This window comes from Salmo salar, chromosome 22 (genome assembly GCF_965601325.2).
Source record: "Salmo salar chromosome 22, fSalSal1, whole genome shotgun sequence".
Lineage (NCBI taxonomy): Eukaryota > Metazoa > Chordata > Actinopteri > Salmoniformes > Salmonidae > Salmo > Salmo salar.
In genome coordinates this window covers 2,643,575-2,664,776 of record NC_138312.1, presented here as the reverse complement: position 1 = coordinate 2,664,776, position 21,202 = coordinate 2,643,575, and the positions used below count along the sequence as shown (strand labels likewise).

The 21,202-nt window shown below is 42.9% G+C and overlaps 1 protein-coding gene across 3 annotated transcripts in view; it reads right to left on the bottom strand.

The window, feature by feature from the left end:
• LOC106582629 (protein MTSS 2) overlaps window positions 1–21,202 on the bottom strand; it is a 156,881-nt gene that overhangs the window by 51,148 nt on the left and 84,531 nt on the right. For all 3 annotated transcript variants that reach the window (XM_014165855.3, XM_014165856.3, XM_014165857.3), the window contains exons 5-6: window positions 15,834–15,925; window positions 15,670–15,744 (exon numbers count right to left, since the gene is read on the bottom strand). In XM_014165855.3, the coding sequence (XP_014021330.1) occupies window positions 15,670–15,744; window positions 15,834–15,925 (167 nt within the window). The remainder of the gene's footprint in view (window positions 1–15,669; window positions 15,745–15,833; window positions 15,926–21,202) is intronic.

Here is a 21,202-nt window from a genome sequence, read left to right as displayed (position 1 = left end):
CCGTGCCAATATATCCTCCAAACACCGGCTCCGAGGGCATTATCACTTTTATACAACCGGTTACCAATATATTCAAATAATGATTGACATATTTTAATTAAAAACGTTACTTTGATGAATTTATTCATACGATTTCATCCTTCCACGAGATATAGTCCCGACACAAATCTAGGGTTGCTACCCAAGCCGGTTCGTTCAATTGGGTCTGTTTCCAGAGACGCGACCCAGTCGTTCAGTCTTTTTGTTCTGTATCTATGAACGCGACCCAGTATTTCAGTCTTTTTGTTCTGCATCTATGAACGCGACCCAGTCGTCCAGTCTTTTTGTTCTGTATCTATGGGCTCGACCCAGTCATTCGTTCTAAATGTTCTATTGCCTTACTGGCTGGCAACGTTCTCATGCTTGCTAGCTAGTCAACTACGGCTAACTTACTGTCACATCAAACAGTGCAGTCAGAAAAAAAGCAAAGTAACGTAAACTCACCCCATTCCGTACAAATGTGCGCAACAGCGACATTCAAACCAGGCTGCAAAGAAAACTAATGGGACTGTAGCGACTGTGTTGACTTCAAAATCTGGGGTGTGAACTACGTTTCTATTTAAGCGTTGATCGACATGGTAATGGATCTATAGAATTGGAGAAAAGTAGAACAATCTGACCCTCCATTACATCGTGACGTGTCATGCCATAATGTACAGCAAGCATAAAGCAACTATTTCTGTCTTACAATCTCTCTCCACCAGGTGTAGCACTTCTCTCATCGTTTAAAAACAAGAAATGGACAGTGACGGGGGTAAGGGGGGTACCAAGTAATTTTTTGCGTCATCACTGTAAGCGATCATGACTCTCAAAGCCGCTGTTTACTTCTGAAGATCACTTTAGCACCACCCTAAAAACCCGATTCAAATTCGACACAAACCTTCAAATAGGAATGTAATGACACAATATATAAACTCTTTAGTGTTTTATTTACATTTTAGAGGCGATAAGGTGATAAGTTAGACAGATCGAGTGAAAAAAAAGCAGTTTTGCCACCGACATCTCTCCTTCTCACTACCACGCATTAGTTTCGCTTCCCCACCCGCCATTTTTAAAAAGATCCGACGGAGCTCGTTGCCTTCTTGAATCATGCAGAAACGGGAAGCGTGGAGTTCATGTCATTGATTTTGTTGGAAAGGGGAGAAGTTGTGCTTTACAATGATATTGACATTACAGTTGATCTGGAAGTATTACGTTTTTTGGGGTGCTAAAATAAGGTCAATTGTACGGACCAAGGCGATGGCCTTCCCTGTGGCTCAGTTGGTAGAGCATGGTGTGTGCAACACCAGGGTTGTGGGTTCGATTCCCACGGGGGGGCCAGTACAACATTTTCTTTTTTAAATGCACGAAATGAAATGTATGCATTCACTACTGTAAGTCGCTCTGGATAAGAGCGTCTGCTAAATGACTAAAATGTAAATGTGATCTACAAAAGTGAGTGAGTTTATGTTAGCTGCTTTTGCATTTGTTTAAACTGTTGTCTAATGAAATGTAATAATGAGTTAATGATGCGCGATTTCACCTGGCATAGAAAATGTGCTTTCTCGTCAGGACACTGTTGTTCAGAGGAGATGGCCAATAACACAGTTAACACAATCACTTCAAACTGAAGCTGGAAAGCCTCTAAACTAGCTGCATTTCGTTTTACCTGTTTGACATGGTATCCATAAAAATGATGCCGATTCAGGATTTCGACTGGCTGACAAAAGCTGCCTGCCTGACTACTACACTTTCATTACTATGGAACAGCTGGAGATATAATTCTATATTGAAACAGAGACAGACAGCAAGGTTTATACAAGTCTCCGCTATTGAAAACCAATTGCTAAATGTGGCAAATAGAACAGGAATTGTAGACCTTACAGTGAAATGCTTACTTACAAGTCCTTAATTAACTTCTATGGGAAACGTGGGACGTGAGCGTCTATTGACGCTGAGCACTCTATTCAACAGTCAGTGGAAGACCGTGGCGCGAAATACAAACTCACAGACACCATTCAAACAGTTTTAGAAACTTTAGGGTGTTTTCTATCCAAATCTACTAATACTATGCATATTCTCGTTTCTGGGCAAGAGTAGTAACCAGTTTAAATCGGGGACGTTTTTTATCCGGCCGTGAAAATACTGCCCCCTAGCCCCAACAGGTTTTAACCAACAATGCAGTTTTATGAAAAATACGTGTTAAGTAAAACATAGAAGTAACAAATAATTAAAGAGGAGCAGTAAAATAATAATAGCGAGGATATATAGAGGGGGTACTGGTAGAGAGTCAATGGGCAGGGGGCACCGGTTAGTCGAGGTAATATGTACATGTACAGTAGGTTGAGTTAAAGTGACTATGCATAGATTATAAACAGAGAATAGCAGCAGTATAAAAGGGGGGGGGGGGGGGCAATGCAAATAGTCTGGGTAGCCATTTGATTAGCTGTTCAGGAGTCTTATGGCTTGGGGGTAGATGCTGTTGAGAAGCCTTTTGGACCTAGACTTGGCACTCCTGTACCGCTTGCCATGCGGTAGCAGAGAGAACAGTCCATGACTAGGGTGGCTGGAGTCTTTGACAATTTTTAGGGGCTTCCTCTGACATCGCCTGGTATAGAGGTCCTGGATGGCAGGAAGCTTGGCCCCAGTGATGTACTGGGCCGTATGCACTACCCTCTGTAGTGCATACTGTAGTGCCTTGCGGTCGGAGGCCGAGCAGTTGCCATACCAGGCAGTGATGCAACCAGTCAGGATGCTCTCGATGGTGCGGTTGTAGAACTTTGAGGGTCTGAGGACCCATGCCAAATCTTTTCAGTCTCCTGAGGGGGAATAGATTCTGTTGTGCCCTCTTCACGACTGTCTTGGTGTGTTTGGACCATGTTAGTTTGTTGATGTGGACACCAAGAAACTTGAAGGCCTCAACCTGCTCCACTACAGCTCCGTCGATGAGAATGGTGGGGTGCTCGGTCCTCCTTTTACTGTAGTCCACAATCATCTCCTTTGTCTTGATCAGTGGATATCAAGTTTATGAATTGTCTGGCTGGGCTGATGAGACAGTGGACTGTGGAGTGAGATGGGACAGAGTAAACATGCATTTCAACAGCATCGCTTTAGCCAGTGGTAACTTGTGGAATAGACACTGGCTGGAATGCGGTTTTAACCATCTTAGTATTCTAATTGCTGGTCAGAGGTGTCTGTTATTTATCCCAAAACTTTAGAAGAGAAATTCGGACCGTGATTGAGAAACTATAAATACACAGCTTGATAGAGCCAAAGCATAGTACCTGCTATCGCATACTTTTGCCACAAGAAAGCAGTATAACCTTGAAAATCACTTTGTTTTGAATATCCTGTGTTTTCCATACACTGAGCATACAAAACATTAAGAACACCTGCACTTCCCATGAGACTGACCAGGTGAAAGCTATGGTCCCTTATTGATGTCACTTGTTAAATCCACTTCAATCAGTGTAGATGAAGGGGAGAACACCGGTTAAATAAGGATTTTTAAGCCTGGAGACAATTGAGACATGGATTGTGCATGTGGGCCATTCAGAAGGTGAATGGGCTAGACAAAATATTTAAGTGCCATTTGAATGGTAGTAGTTGCCAGGTGCACCGGTTCTAGTCAAAAACTGCAACGCTGCAGGGTTTTTCAAACGTGGAAAACAGAGGGTTAAATAATGAACATGTAATTGGGGAATTGAAATCAGGTGTGTAAAACAAAGACAAAACAAATGGAAAATGAAAAGTGGATCGGTGGTCGCTAGAAGGCCGGTGACGTCGACCGCTGAACGCCCCCCGAACAAGGAGAGGGACCGACTTCGGCGGAAGTCGTGACAAGTGCATTCATCTTAAGATGGCTCGGTGGACAACCACATATCACAGGCATAGTAAGTATACTTTTCCTCAATAAAGTAGCTTTCACATGCCATGCAGCAAAGTCAAGGGCAGGACAGAAACAGGCTCTCCGAATATAGATTACCCTTGTTCATGCGTGGTTCGGACGGACCAGTCATCAGCACTATCTGCAGTGCCTTTATTCAAATGACTCTCTCCTAACACACACGCCATACGTTGCTGTTACGATTTTTTTTATCCCGCTGCTCAGCCACTTTACCTCTGAATATATGCATATAACTACCTCATCTATCACTGACACTATCATTATTGATAATGTTCTTGTACATACTGTATATTATTTTATTTATATTGACACTATCTTTCTGATATTTCTACTATGCAAGTAACCATTTGGCTGTACCGTTTACACCTTCTGTAGAGACCCATCCACTTAACAAGATGTGGCTGGTGGTTATAGCATTTCTTTCACATGACCCATCAATTTAGACAAGTGTCTGGATAAGCGTCATCTAATATTAGCAAAAAAAATTATCTGGACACTTTGTTTACCTGGAATTTGTCCTTATTGTAGGCTACTACTTTTACCACTTTTAGTCTTAATCTTTACTACACTATTCACTGTTTAGCACACGACCTCACATGTGAATCCTTAAAAAGCTGGCTTAAGAGGGTGTGAACAATGCTGAATGGCTGTAGACAAAGGAGAGCTCTCCAGTAGTAGTACCAAAACATTCAAAGGCCATTTTCTCAAAATTGAGGTTACAAGTTTTTCAACTTTCAAAGCAGAATAACTTTCCCATTGTTCCTCAAAATTTCAGTGTATGATATACCATTTTCTAACCCTGTGTCTCTGCTTTTATCCAAAGTAAAAAAATAATTTAAAATTTTGCTACATAAGACCGAATCACGGTGGTCGGTCACATCTACAGAAGTGCACTACTTTTGACCAGAACTGTAGTGCACTACATAGGGAATAGGGTGCCATTTTGGAGGCAGAGCTGGGCTTTTCGGAGTGCAAACTTTTGAAAATAAAATTCCACTGTGTAGAGGCAAACACGGAAGCTGGGTGCAAGAGGCAGCGGGGCCGGACGGTATTGTGTTCACAGAGCATGCGCAGAACAGATGGCAGGCATATTTAGTTATTTTCAACCGCTCCTTGTCCCAGCCTGTAATCCCCATGTCTTAAACTGACCACCATCATTCCTGTTCCCATGAACACTAAGGCTTCCTGCCACAATGACTACCGCCCTGTAGCACTCACATCTGTAATCAAGAAGTGCTTTGAAAGGCTGGTTATGCCACATCAACTCGAATATCCCAGACCCAATTCAATTTGCATACCGCCCCAACAGATTCATGAGACGACACAATCTCAATTGCAGTCCACACTGCCCTCACCCAACTAGATAAGAGGAATACCTGTGAGAACGCTGTTCAATGACTACATATCAACGTTCAACACCATTTGCCTCTCCAAGCTCGTCACCAAGCTTAGGACCCTGGGACTGAACACCTCCCTATGTAACTGGATCCTGGACTTCCTGACGGGCTGACCCGAGGTGGTGAGGATAGGCAACATCCCCTCTACCACACTGACCCTTAACCTGTTAGGGCTAGGGGGCAGTATTGACACGGCTGGATAAAAAACGTACCCGATTTAACCTCTCTGGGCTAGGTGGGACGCTTGCATCCCACCTACTCAACAGCCAGTTGAATCCTGTGGCGCGTTATTCAAATCCTTAGATATGCTATTACTTCAATTTTTCAAAAATATGACTATTTTACACCATTTTAAAGACAAGACTCTCGTTAATCTAACCACACTGTCCGATTTCAAAAAGGCTTTACAACGAAAGCAAAACATTAGATTATGTCAGCAGAGTACCCAGCCAAAAATAATCAGACACCCATTTTTCAAGCTAGCATATAATGTCACATAAACCCAAACCACAGCTAAATGCAGCACTAACCTTTGATGATCTTCATCAGATGACAATCTTAGGACATTATGTTATACAATACATGCATGTTTTGTTCAATCAAGTTCATATTTATATCAAAAAACAGCTTTTTACATTAGCATGTGACGTTCAGAACTAGCATACCCCCCGCAAACTTCCGGTGAATTTACTAAATTACTCACGATAAACATTCACAAAAAGCATAACAATTATTTTAAGAATTATAGATACAGAACTCCTCTATGCACTCGATATGTCCGATTTTAAAATAGCTTTTCGGTGAAAGCACATTTTGCAATATTCTCAGTAGATAGCCCGGCATCACAGGGCTAGCTATTTAGACACCCAGCAGGTTTAGCACTCATCAAAGTCAGATTTACTATAAGAAAAAAGTTCTTACCTTTGTTGTCTTCGTCAGAATGCACTCCCAGGACTTCTACTTCAATAACAAATGTTGGTTTGGTCCCAAATAATCCATCGTTATATCCAAACAGCGGCGTTTTGTTCGTGCGTTCTAGACACTATCCTAAAGGCTAAATAACATGACAAGGTAAAAATAACCCACTGTTCCTAGGCCGTCATTGAAAATAAGAATTTGTTCTTAACTGACTTGCCTAGTTAAATAAAAGGTAAAACATATATTTTTTAAATCCACAAAAGGGATTTTAACTTTTTTATTTATTTAACCTTTATTTAACTAGGCTAGTCAGTTAAGAACAAATTAGTATTTTCAATGACGGCCTAGGAACAGTGTGTTAACTGCCTTGTTCAGGGGCAGAACGACAGATTTTTACCATATCAGCTCGGGCATTCGATCTTGCAACCTTTCGGTTACAAGTGGGGCTGCAGTGGAGCAGGACGAGAGCTTCAAGTTCCTTGTTTTCCAAATAATTTAAATGGTCCCCGCACACAGTCGTGAAGGTGTGATAGCGCCTCTTCCCCCTCAGGAGGTTGAAAAGGTTTGGCATGGGCCCTTACATCCTAAAAAAATACAGCTGCACCACTAGGACTGGCTGCATCACTGCCTGGTATGGCAACAGCTCTGCCCTGGATCGCATCTAGCCTGCAGTCTGACCAGCAGTGGTTGGTTAGGGGTATTTCCTATCTGGAGCTGCTGAATGCTCCAGGTGGGTTCAGTTCAGCGTTAGTGGTTCTGGGCAGCGTGGGGGTGTGGACAGGGAGATATCCCAGAATTCTATACTTCCATATCGACTGCCGCTCTTCTCCAGAGGGGTGAGTCAGCACTGAGGACACTGCACCACCCTCCCTGTTAACACGGCCCACTTGACGTGAAACAAACCAAGACACCCATCTCAAAAAAGAGGTCCTTCCCCATCACTAAACATTGCTGCTGGTGATTCTCTGATCCACCTCTACGCAGACGACACCATTCTGCATACTTCTGGCCCTTCTTTGGACACTGTGTTAACTAACCTCCAAACGAGCTTCAATGCCATACAACTCTCCTTCCGTGGCCTCCAACTGCTCTTAAATGCAAGCAAAACTAAATGCATGCTCTTCAACCGATCGCTGCCCACACCTACCCACCCGTCCAGCATCACTACTCTGGACGGTTCTGACTTCTGAATATGTGGACAACTACAAATACCTGGGTGTCTGGTTAGACTGTAAACTCTCCTTCCAGGCTCACATTAAGCATCTCCAATCCAAAGTTAAATCTAGAATCGGCTTCCTATATCGCAAACAAAGCATCCTTCAATCATGCTGCCAAACATACCCTAGTAAAACTGACTATCCTACCGATCCTTGACTTCGGCGATGTAATTTACAAAATAGCCTCCAACACTCTACTCAGCAAACTGGATGTAGTCTATTACCAGTGCCATCCATTTTGTCACCAAAGCCCCATATACTACCCACCACTGCGATCTGTATTCTCTCGTTGGCTGGCCCTCGCTTCATATCCGTCGCCAAACCCACTGGCTCCAGGTCATCTATAAGTCATTGCTAGGTAAAGCCCCGTTTACTCAGCTCGCTGGTCACTCAGCTCCAGCAGGTATATTTCACTGGTCACCCCCAAAGCCAATTCGTCCTTCGGCCACCTTCCTTCCAGTTCTCTGCTGCCAATGACTGGAACAAACAGCAAAAATCACTGAAGCTGGAGACTCATATCTCCCTCACTAGCTTTAAGCACCAGCTGTCAGAGCAGCTCACAGATCACTGCACCTGTACATAGCCCATCTGTAAATAGCCCATCCAACTACCTCATCACCATATTGTTATTTATTTTATTTATTTTGCTCCTTTGCACCCCAGTATCTCTACTTGCACACTCATCTTCTGCACATCTATCACCCCAGTGTTTCATTTGCCATACTGTAATAATTTCGCCACTATGGCCTATTTATTGCCTCACCCCCCTTATCATACCTCATTTGCACACACTGTATATAGACTTTCTCTATTGTATTATTGACTGTACGCTTGTTTATTCCATGTGCAACTCTGTTGTTGTTTGTGTCGCACTGCTTTGCTTGATCTTGGCCAGGTCGCAGTTGTAAATGAGAACTTGTTCTCAACTAGCCTACCTGGTTAAATAAAAATAAAATAAATAAATACAATTCCCACAAGACATGATCACAGCCACATTTTGCTTAAAAAGGCGCTGACAGACAGCACACGGCGGACGGGGTGGCCCATTCATTTTCGATGATGCCTAGGCGGGGGGCAAAATTCTTCCAGGTGGAGCAGTCAGCAGTGCTCGTGCCCATGGAAGTTGCCCAGCCGACGAGGAGAAAATAGGACTCCGCTCTATTTCGTTGTTGGTCAATCACAGTAGGACCAGCTAACTTACCCACTTTAGCCAACTAGATTGCTAACACTATCAGTTTACAGAGTCACATTTGACAATACATTTATTTAAATTTTTTATATCAAATATGTTTTGGTCTGATGTGATTAATAAGGAGCGTCCAGACATTGCACTTCAAAGGATCCGCCCCTTTTTTTTCAATTTTCGCCTAAAATGACATACCCAAATCAAACTGCCTGTAGCTCAGGACCTGAAGCAAGGATATGCATATTCTTGGTACCATTTGAAAGGAAACACTTTAAAGTTTATGGAAATGTGAAATGAATGTAGGAGAAATAACACATTAGATCTGGTAAAAGTTAATACAAAGAAAAAAAATTTAAAAAAATTTGTACCAGCATCTTTGAAATGCAAGAGAAAGGCCATAATGTATTATTCTAGCCCAGGCGAAATTTAGAATCTGGCCACTAGATGGCAGTGTATGTGCAAAGTTTTAGACTGATCCAGTAAACCATTGCATGTCTGTTCAAAATGTTATCAAGACTGCCCAAAATGTGCCTAATTGGTTTATTAATAACTTTTCAAGTTCATAACTGTGCACTCTCCTCAAACAATAGCATGGTTTTCTTTCACTGTAATAGCTACTGTAAATTGGACAGTGCAGTTAAATTAACAATAATTTAAGCTTTCTGCCAATATCAGATATGTCTATGTCCTGGGAAATGTTCTTGTTACTTACAACCTCATGCTAATCGCATTAGCCTACGTTAGCTCAACCATCCCCGAGGGACCCACCGATCCTGTAGAGGTTATGCATTTATGAAATTGCTTCTTCCAATTATTGATAAACATGCACCTGTTAAGAAACCGACTTAAAATGATTAAGGCTCCATGGATTACTGAGGAATTGAAACATTTTATGGTTGAAAGGGGAGTGGCTAATAAGTCTGGCTACACATCTGACTGGCTGTCTTACTGCAAATTGAGAAATTTTGTGACTGAACTCAACAAAAAGAAGAAACTGTATTATGAAGCCAATATCAATGATATAAAGAATGATGGAAAAACAGAGCACTTTAAATTAAATTGTGGGCAGAAAGACAAATTCAACTCCATCTTTTCATCAAATCAGATGAAAATCAAAACCATTTGATGTTGCCAAATATTTTACCGATTACTTAAATTGGAAAAGTTGGCAAATTTAGGCAGGAAATGCCAACAACGAACAGTGAGCCATTGTACTCATGCGTAAAACATTTAAATAATGAAAGAAAAACATTAACTTGGAATTTTGTTAGTGTGGGAAAGGTGGAAAAATAATTGTTATTGATCAATAATGACAAACCTGGCATTGACAAACAACTTAGATGGAAAGCTATTGAGGATGGTAGCTGACTCTATAGCCACTCCTATCTGTCATATCTTTAATCTGAGCCTAGAGGAAAGTCTTTGTCCTCAGGCCTGGAGGGAAGCCAAAGTCATTCCGCTACCAAAGAGTGACACCACACAAAGCACGTCCTGCAGGCTCTCCTTTTATCTTATCTTGATTATTGTCCAGTCATATGTGTTGCAAAGAAAATACCTAGTTAAGCTGCAGCTGGCCCAGAACAGAGCGCACGTCTTTCTCTTCATTGTAATCAGAGGGCTAATATTAATACTATGCATGCCAGTCTCTCTTGGCTAAGTTGAGTAAAGACCACATTACTTCTTGTTTTTATAAGAAACATTAATTTATTGGAAATTCCAAATTGTTTGCATAGTTAACTTACACACAGTACTGACACACACAGTACTGACACACACACAGTACTGACACACACACACACACACACACACACACACACACACACACACACACTTACCCACCAGACATGCCACCAGGGGTCTTTTCACAGTTCAAGTTCAGAACAAATTCAAAGAAACATACAGTATTATACAGAGCCATGAGTGTATATAACTCCCTTCCATCTTATAGCGCAAGTGAACAGCAAACCAAATAAAACAAATAAAGCAACACCTCACGGCACAACGCCTCTCCCCATGTGACCTACTTGTTGTGTGTATGTACTGACATGCATGTGTAACTGATGTGCGCGCGCACACACACGTTAATGTTTTTAAAATGTAAATTATAAAGTCTTTTGTCTGTCTTTTTCATTATGTGTCGGACCCCAGTCAGACAAGCTGTCGCCATTGCCGTCGGCTAACGGGGATCCTAATAATCAAATCAGTCTCCCAAATAATGAGTGAGGTATTTCAGACATAATTCTGCACCATAGCTATATTTTAAATATTTGTGCTGGCAGAATTAAACCAATGACGCCGTCGGTTGATTGAGCCTGCTGTCCAATCTAAAAATGAACGGAGTCATGTTTTGTAGCAATTGTGGCATGTGTGTTTTGCCGATTGCACCATCACGCTAGCAGCGAGTAAATATGATTGCCCTTGTTCATTAGAGCCATTAGACTTGTCTTAACGATGTTCCTATCTGCCATGACATTGTAGGCCGACTCATTTTCCATGGCTTTGTAAAGACTACAGCCTGACGGGAGCCCTACTTCCTTGTCCAATTGTGTTCCCACCCTCGAAGTTAGGCTTTTCAAAACGCTGGCGGTACTAGTTTTTACAGGGTCACGGGAGCCATGTTACTGTACACTGTCTATCTGAGATGGCTAAATAATTACAGTGGCTGCTTCTGATGATTCCTTTTTCCAAGAAGAGTATACACTGGAATACACTTAAGAACAGTTGAGACAGTGAGAATAAGAATTGTGCAGCCGCCACTCCTGAACCTGGGGAGCCACAGTCAGACTCCGACTGGTAGTGCACCTATGCGGGATCTGAACAGCCACGCCAACAGAAGAGGAATGTATGTGCTGCAACAAATTAGACCGCGGACTGTTCTTACTGGAGAAGGTCACTTCAGATCCCATGGATCATGTGTGTGTGACAGACCATCGAAATTTATACACACAGATAGAGGGGTGCTGGAGACATTCTTCAGAACCTCCAAGATCAAGTGGCTGCGGCAGCCTACACAATCGGAACCAGGAGGGCAAATGACAAACGAGTTAGTGGCTATGCTGTCAGTAGCTGGCTAGCAATATAAGCTCTCTTTTTACGAGTCAGCATTGTTCAGTACAATTTTATGATAGATTCGGCCATAATGGGCTTGCTAGTACCACAAGCCAAGCAAGCTAGCTTCGTTTGCTATACCCAAAATGTACTATAGCCTAACTTTAAAGCTAGCGAGCAAGCTTAGCTAGCCTAGTTAGCCTCCAATATTTTGATGACTCATAACTAATATTATTTAAGTAACTATACCCGTGTTGTAGCTAGCTAGCTAGTATGTGTGTGAGAAGTCTCATTCTGCATCATGCTGCTACAGTAGGAATACAGACTGTACACAACAATTGCCCATAAAAATCTAATAGAGTTTTTGTCATTCTATTACAGACAACACCATTTGGTGGCCAACAGATTATTTTTGAGTTTGTTCCATGTGGGGAGAAGCTAGGTAGAGGACACCGAATCCCCTTGCCTAAATCTGTTGTGCCATTCAAGCAATTTATCCCTCACACGAACAGCATGACAGTTCTGACTGACTCCTCCCATATGTATGGGTGAACTATGTTAATAGTTCACTAAAGTTTATAACAACGTACCGGCGATTGCGTCGCCTGTGGACCTATTGGGGGGGTAAGCAAATTGGAGTGGGTCTAGGGTAACAGGTAGGGTGGAGGTGATATGATCCTTGACTAGTCTCTCAAAGCACTTCGTGATGACAGAAGTGCGTGCTACGGGGCGAAAGTCATTTAGTTCAGTTACCTTAGCTTTCTTGGGAACAGGAACAATGGTGGCCATCTTGAAGCATGTGGGGACAGCAGACTGGGATAGGGATTGATTGAATATGTCCATAAACACACCAGCCAGCTGGTCAGAGCATGCACTGGAGACGCAGCTAGGGTTGGCAGGCTGGCAGCCTTGCGAGGGTTAACACGTTTAAATGTTATACTCACGTCGGCCAAGGAGAGGCCACAGTCTTTGGTAGCGGGCCGTGTTGTTGGCACTGCATTGTCCTCAAAGCGCGCAAAGAAGTTGTTTAATTTGTCTGGGAGCAATATGTCGATGTCCACAACGGGGCTGGTTTTCTTTTTGTAATCCATGATTGTCTGTAGACCCTGCCACATACGTCTTGTGTTTGAGCCATTGAATTGCAACTCCACTTTGTCTCTATACTGACGCATTGCTTGTCTGATTGTCTTGCGGAGGGAATAACTACACAGTTAGTATTTGGCCATGTTTCCAGTCGCCTTGCCATGATTAAACGCGGTGGTACGTGCTTTCAGTTTTGCACGAACGCTGCCATCAATCCACAGTTTCTGGTTAGGGAAGGTTTTAATAGTCACAGTGGGCACAACATCTCCTATATACTTCCTTATAAACTCGCTCACCGAGTCAGCGTATACGTCAATGTTATTGTCTGAGGCTACCCAAAACATATCCCAGCCCACGTGATTGAAGCAATCTTGAAGCGTGGAATTCGATTGGTCAGACCAGCGTTGGATAGACCTAAGCACGGGCGCTTCTTGTTTTAGTTTCTGCCTATAGGATTGGAGCAGCAAGATGGAGTCATGGTCAGATTTGCCAAAAGGAGGGCGGGGAGGGCCTTGTATGCATCGCTTTGGAAAAGTCATAGTGCTGGTTGCGCTGGTAAGTGCTGATATCCAATAGTTCTTCCCGGCTGTATGTAATAACACAAGGTTTTCTGGGATAACAATGTATGAAATAATACATTAAAAAAAACATTGCACAGTTTCCTAAGGACTTGAAGCAAAGATTTTTCAACTGGTGCTCAGGTTAAGCATTTACAGTGCCAGGGTGCCAAAGACTAATGTTTCAACATAGCCCAAAATCTTTAGTTCTTTGTTCATAGACAAAAATCATTAGTCAGTCAAATTCAAGAACAATGTTCTAGAATTTGTTGTAGCATATTGTAAAAGCCTATATTAGAATGACCATCTCCGGTTAAAAGTGATTCTGTAAATTACCAATGTTCTCAATAAATTAGCTACATAATGTACCGTGCCTTCAGAAACTATTCACACCCTTTGACATTTTTCGCATTTTGTTGTGTTACAACCTGAATTTAAAATTAATTAAATTGCTAATCAAAGTGGAATCGTGTTTTGAAACGTTGAAAGAGTCAATAAGTATTCAACACCTTTCTTATGGCAAGCCTAAATAAGTTCAGGAGTAAAAATGTGCTTAGCAAGTCACAAGTTGCATGGACTTACTCGGTATGCAATAATAGTGTTAAACATGATTTTTGAATGACTACCTCATCTCTGTACACCACACATATAGTTATCTGTAAGGTCCTTCAGTCGAGCAGTGCATTTCAAACACAGATTCAACCACAAAGACCAGGGAGGTTTTCCAACGCCTCGCAAAAAAGGGTACCTATTGGTAGATTGGCAAAAAAAAAAGCAGATATTGAGTATCCCTTTGAGTTTGGTGAAGTTATTAATTACACTTTGGATGGTGTATCAAGACACTACAAAGATACAGGCCTCCTTCCTAACTCAGTTGCCGGAGAGGAAGGAAGCCGCCCTGGGATTTCACCATGAGGCCAATGGTGACTTTAAAACAGTTACAGAGTTTAATGGCTATGATAGGAGAAAACTGAGGATGGATCAATTTAATCAATTTTGGAATAAGTCAAGTGGTATGAATACTTTCTGAAGGCACTAACATCTAGAGTCTTTTGGCATTTTTTATTTTTAAGCTTGATAACATTTTTAACCTTTCAAAATCCATTTGTTAAGGTGATTCATGTAGTAGTTAAAACGTTTTTGGATGGTTTACATGTAGATGTTTGGTGTTTTAAGGCCATTTTTGCTACTTTATGCAGGTTTACTTATGGAATATAATGGTACATTGATAAATACTGGTCCATTACTCACAAATACACCAGATTTGTATTTTTATGGCAACAAATTCAACAGTAATATCACCTTTCCAAAATTGGATTCAGTATCGACAGCCATATTGGATAATGTAAAAAGCAAAATGAGTGCGTGCCATTTTGGGGCATCTCTTCTAATATCAGTTAATACATTACAAAGAGAAGCACTACAAAATGTGACGCTTTAAAATGCTACGTAACGGTTTCATCACTTTTTGACACTAAGGCCCCAGAATACAGTTTGACCAAATCATGGTTTTAGTAGCCAAAGATATTTTGAAGTTTGGAGTGAGATGAGCTTGTAGAATGTGCAGCTCGTAGAATGTGCAGCTCGTATCTATGCAACCAATACAAATTTTACTCGCACAGCCAAATCACAAGGTTAATAAAATGTGACTAATTGGTCTCAGTCTGGAACCCTGGTTATCCATATATTCATATGCTAGTTCTGCTTTGCGATACCAATAACTTTCTCAGTCGTCATGGTGTGGTCTTGTAGAGCAACACTTGAGGAATGAACAAAGACTTCAATTCTCAAAGAAGACTGAAGCTCAATTCATAGTTCAGAGCTGCGATAGTCATGACATCATTACTGGCCATGCATTTAAAAATCATAATGGGGAGGTGGATTATCGCGTTTAAGCTTTTTGCTAACTAACAAGGTAAGATTGTTGTTATTGTCATAGAATTTTACATCTGGGAAAAATGTATTTATCTTTACAGCCTCTCACTACGGAGACTAGCTAGAGCTACTCAACCATAACCTGGCTGAAACGATACCATCTACAGAAGAGGAACATTGAAGGTGTGGTGAGATGGATTGGCGAAGAGGGGCACCGTAACAGCTGCGAGTGTGGACAAACCACATTGTCTCCTTTCACAAAGCCAGCTGTGTTAAGGTAACCTGAACCTCGGTAATGACTGTTCCGCTGCTTGCTGCTTTGAATCACACTTTCTATGTAGGTGTAGTCCAATCCCTCCCTCCCAAACACTTAGGCCACATTGCCATGGGTGTTTCCCTCTTATCTGGGCCAGAGAGTGTCACATCACACAGTACTTAGAGAGTTAGAAACAGACACCCTTACCTTTCTTCACCTTCTTCTGCAGCTTGATTGTATCTGAGGATTTCTTCTTTATGTCTGCTCTGGCCTTCTTGTATTCTGCATTGGGAAGACATGAGATAAAGTCTCAGTGAAATGAGTCGGATAACTCAGACTTGTCATAATTTTATGTATGTACGGTCTCCTACCTTTGGCATGGTCCTTGTCCAACTGACTGGCTACCTTCTTCCACTCCTCAATCTTCAGCTCCAGGGGGTTGATCAGGGTATCTGTTAGTGCCCTACAGTGGAACCCAATAGACCAGCCGTTACATTACAGTGAAAAATACAGTGGTTCACCTGGAATCTTCTCCAGACTGGTTGATACGATTCAACTTCATCAAATTCTGAATTATCAATGGAAACAAAGCGGGGCTTTTTTCAGGTCAATGACTGATCCATCTAAGTAATTGTTATTGATAGGCGGGTGGTCATAAACTAGATAAACCAGGTGATCAAAACTAAACACCATAGCTTGGGAAGCAAAGCAATTAGACTCAGCATAGTCTCAGGTAGGCTGTGAACTCCTATCTTCACATACCCGACATAGCGCCATGTCATGAAGCCTGAGCTGACCAGCCATGACAGGTTAGCACACAATGTGTTTAAACTTGTGAGATAGCACTGTTAACACTTTCACATCACTGCGTCCAACACATAGGGTTACTGGGGAAAACTAGGCCAAACTGATGACGATAAGTTTGTTGGTTTCCCTTCCCTCTACTGTCTAAAGGCCTATTCAGAGCTGAGGCCCTATCTGGGTTGGGCCTATGTACAGTAAGGTCAATGGGATCATTGGGATTTTGGTGTCAGTCCTTGTTAATTTCAACTGAGGCTGGGTGGTCAATGAGTTGACATTGCGTAATCCATTCAAATAAAGACAATGAACCATGTCTGATGGAAATTATAGAGGGAAAAATAAGAAAATATGGAATGAGACACTGCCAGGACTTACACCAAAACCTAAATCTGCAACAGTGTTCAAAACTGTCATTTCAGGTGGAGTGAGCCTCGTTAAAAAATAAAAATAAAATAAAAAAGAGTGAAAAAGAAAAGCTAGCAAATGATCCTAAAGTAGCAGCTCAGAAGAGGAGGAAAGTAGGCTGCAGCCTGGGCTAGCGTATAGGCACACCCTTTTCACAGTACCATCTTGACCCGAACCATACTCTGCTGGATCTGATATTTTCTTTTCACATTGTCAATTCCGGGCATGGTTCCAGCAACTGAGCCATGTCTCAGGCTTCGAGAGAGCACTGGCTGTAGTACAATCAATTGTCAGGGTGATTTTACAGCTGGACAAAATGTTCATTTGTCTGTCTCATCAGTGCACTGAGAGCAACAGAAAGGACCCTAAGCAGAGCCTGAATGGATTTGCTGGGGCTGAAGTAGGCAGGGGAAATTGGGTTCAGGATAGTAGGGGAGTGTGAGGCGAGCCTGCTGTTATCCACTTGGGCTTTAATTGCAGTTAGCCAGGGTCATAATCGTAGAAAAGGGACAGCGCTCTGTGGTTTCAGGAGGAATGCCCGATATAGTGCCTCCAGAAAGTATTCACACTCCCTGACCTTTTCAATTTAATGTGTTACAGCCTGAGTTTAAAATGTATTAAAATGAGACGTCGTCACTGGCCCACACACAGACTACCTCATATGTTCAAAGTGGAATTATGTCGATTTTTTATGAAATGTTTTGAGTCAATAAGTATTGTACCCCTTTCTTATGGCAAGCCTAATAAGTTCAGGAGTAAAAATGTGCAATAGTGTTTAGGTAGTCATTCAAAAATCATGTTAATCTCTGTACCCCACACATGTAAAGCCCTTCAGTCGAGCAGTGAATTTCTAACACAGATTCAACCACAAAGACCAGGGAGTTTTTCCCAATGCCTCGCAAAGAAGGGCATCCATTGGTAGATTAAAAAAAATAAAACAAAATAAAAGCAGGCATTAAATATCTCTTTGAGCACAGTGAAGTTATTAATTAGACTGGATGGTACGCATCAATACACCCAGTCACTACAAAGATACAGGCGTCCTTCCTAACTCAGTTGCCAGAGGAAGCGCTTTATTTGCCTGACGTTTTAGATAGCCATGTAATTCTCTCTTGGACAAGTTGAGAGGAGAGACAAGGAAGCCCAGCTAGCTTAAGAATAACAGTTACATGTAGTGGAGTTACTTTTAGTCATTTCCATATTAATTCAACATTTACCAATATTTTTTTTGGAATGGTGAACTTACTAAATGAAATGAGAGTTTGACTGTGTGATAATAGGTTGCTTCTTGTGTAAATATTTTCTGTCTGGATTTTAATGATTTGTATAGCCTATAGCCTCAAACGGAGGACGCTAACAAACATTTTCAACACTGCAGGAGTTGTGTTTATTTTGCTTTATTCCGGGACAATGTGGAAAGCCTGAACTTTTAATGTAGCAACTGTTTGCTTTCAGAGGACTATATGGGCGAAGTGGCTACTCTTAGCAAACAAGTAGCGAACTTACACAAGCTACTGGGGAATCCACGCCCGCCAACTTTTTCCTTTCTCTTCTACCCCAGTAGCCGGACGCCGCTCTGGCCTGATGAAAGTGTCGCCACCGTGCCTCTGGAGGGATCCCTCCCCTGAAGGGGTCTCCCCCTTCCTTGAAGAATGGAGTTAGTAGGATGCTCCTGTCCTGGATGACTTGGTCGAAGTTCCTGTTCTCGATCCTACCAACTAGCCATAGAGATATGTCACTCGCCGTGGAAGTCGAACACAGCTGGGGCCTCCTCGGCGAAGGTAAGCCCGGACACAGACGAGAAACAGCTTCACCGCACTGGATCCAGAGGTTCCGGAGCCTTCTTCCCTGGGGGCTTTCGATTTGAGATCGGATCCGGAGGTACCTGCGCCTTTGTCCTCTATTCTGTCTCCATCTCTAGTGACTTCTACAATGTAAAAAAAAATGTTCTACCTCGGGTTCCGATCTTCAGAGCTCACCCACTCATTAGGACAGTGAGGCTGTCTTAAGTCTCTGGCACATTCCTCATCCACAATGGATACTAGAGCCGTCTCGGGTCCATTGGGCCCCACCGCCCTTCAGTCATCGAGGGGTTTGCGAAACCCCTGGAGGCGAAAGAACGGCCGGACCTCCTCAGCAATTGCACCAACTGTTGTCATCAGCAGCTCTAGGGTAAGAAAAATCTTGATTCCCGGGGCAAAAACCCTGTGCTACCCTGGAGCACGACTACAAGACATTACAGGTATGCTTCCGACTGCTCTATGACAGCTGCCGGGAGCTGACGCTGTCGTAGTCCATGTGGGGTCAAACGACATTAAGACGGCTAGCTCGGAACAGCTGAAAATGAATTTTAAAGAACTGATTCTAGCTCTGAAAGATTCCAGAAAGTGGCCAATTATTTCACGTCCGGTACCATCGTTGGGCCGCAGGTGTGAAAGATTCAGCAGGCTACTGGCATTTTACACATATTTAATCCAAGATGGCGTAGCAGTCAGACATCTTTGTCTTGTCGCTTGTATGTGTCTTTTTACATCTTTTTCTTCGCATATCTTTTAAAAATATTTTCCTAAACCTCAACTTCTAAATACTCTCCTGCAACCCGCCTCACCCAATGTGACGTGGATCTGTTTTTTTTCCCTAAAGTATTTCTATTTACTCGGATCTGGAATCCCTCAACTGAAGCTAACTACCTACCAGCTATCTGTCAGCAAACCATTGCTAGCGGTCATCAGCTAACCTTTAGCTCGGAAAGCTCTCGCCAGTTCGAACAACGTGACTCAAACCAGAGCATAACGGACCTATTATTATTTTTTCCCCCCATATCCCTACCGCAAACTCTGAACATTTTCATCTGGATCGTCGCAACTAGCTAACCACAATCACGGGTGACTACTCCTGGCTAGCGTTTCCATCCCGGAGCAAGCGCCAATTAGCCTGAAGCTAGCCCGGCCAGGGCTCCCACTCCTGGGCTACAATATCCGGACCCCTTCTACTGCCGGTACGGGGCACGGAACCTTGCCGATCCTCTACGACTGGAATACCGACATATCTGCCCGAGGATTTCAACGGGCCCCTCAGGCGCGATGTCTGCTAAAGGCCCATTCTGCTAACCGCAGCCTACTAGCTACCTAGAGCTACTTGGAACCCTACTAATCCCACGGCTGGTCTATCGATGTCACCGCACAAAGAGGCAAAATCAGACTTACCCCCATCGCGACGTCCCCCAAAGGCTAACTTGCTTGCCCAGGTCTGCTAACTGCTAGCTTGCCTGCCCCGGTCTGCTAACGCCGGTCTGCCAACTGCTAGCTTGCCAGCCCCGGTCTGCTAACTGACAGCTTGTTTAGCCCTGGCCTACTAACTGTTAGCATCGGCCTGCTAACTGTCAATCGCCGTGTACCATGTCAGCCCACCCACTCACTGGACCCATATGTTCACTTGGCTACGCATGCCTCTCTCTAATATCAATATGCCTCGGCCATAACTGTCCTGGTTAGTGATTACTGTCTTATTTCACTGTAGAGCCTCTAGCCCTGCACAATATGCCTCAACCAACCATGTTGTTCCACCTCCTACATATGCGATGACATCACCTGGTTTAAACGTCTCTAGAGACCATATCTCTCTCATCATTACTCAATGCCTAGGTTTACCTCCAATGTACTCACATCCTACCTTACCTTTGTCTGTACACTATGACTTGAATCTATGCTATCGTGCCCAGAAACCTGCTCCTTTTACTCTCTGTTGCGAACGTGCTAGACGGCCAGTTCGTATAGCCTTTAGCTGTACCCTTATCCTACTTCTCCTCTGTTCCTCTAGTGATGTAGAGGTTAATCCAGGTCCTGCAGCGCCTAGCTCCACTCCCACTCCCCAGGCGCTCTCATTTGTTGACTTCTGTAACCGTAAAAGCCTTGGTTTCATGCATGTTAACATTAGAAGCCTACTCCTTAAGTTTGTTTTACTCACTGCTTTAGCACACTCTGCCAACCTGGATGTCTTAGCCGTGTCTGAATCCTGGCTTAGGAAAACCACCAAAAACCCTGAAATATCCATCACTAACTATAACATTTTCCGACAAGCTAGAACTGCCAAAGGGGGCAGTGTTGCAATCTACTGCAAAGATAGCCTGCAGAGTTCTGTATTACTACCCAAACAATTCGAGCTTCTACTTCTAAAAATTCACCTTTCCAGAAACAAGTCTCTCACTGTTGATGCTTGCTATAGACCTCCCTCTGCCCCCAGCTGTGCCCTTGATACCATATGTGAATTGATTACCCCACATCCATCTTCTGAGTTTGTGCTACTAGGTAACCTAAACAACAACCTACAATCTAAGATGGATGCCCTCAATCTCACACAAATTATCAATGAACCTACCAGGTACAACCCCAAATCCGTAAACACGGGCACCCTCATAGATGTCATCCTAATTAACTTGCCCTCCAAATACACCTCTGCTGTTTTCAATCAAGATCTCAGCGATCACTGCCTCATTGCCTGCATCCGTAATGGGTCAGCGGTCAAACGACCACCC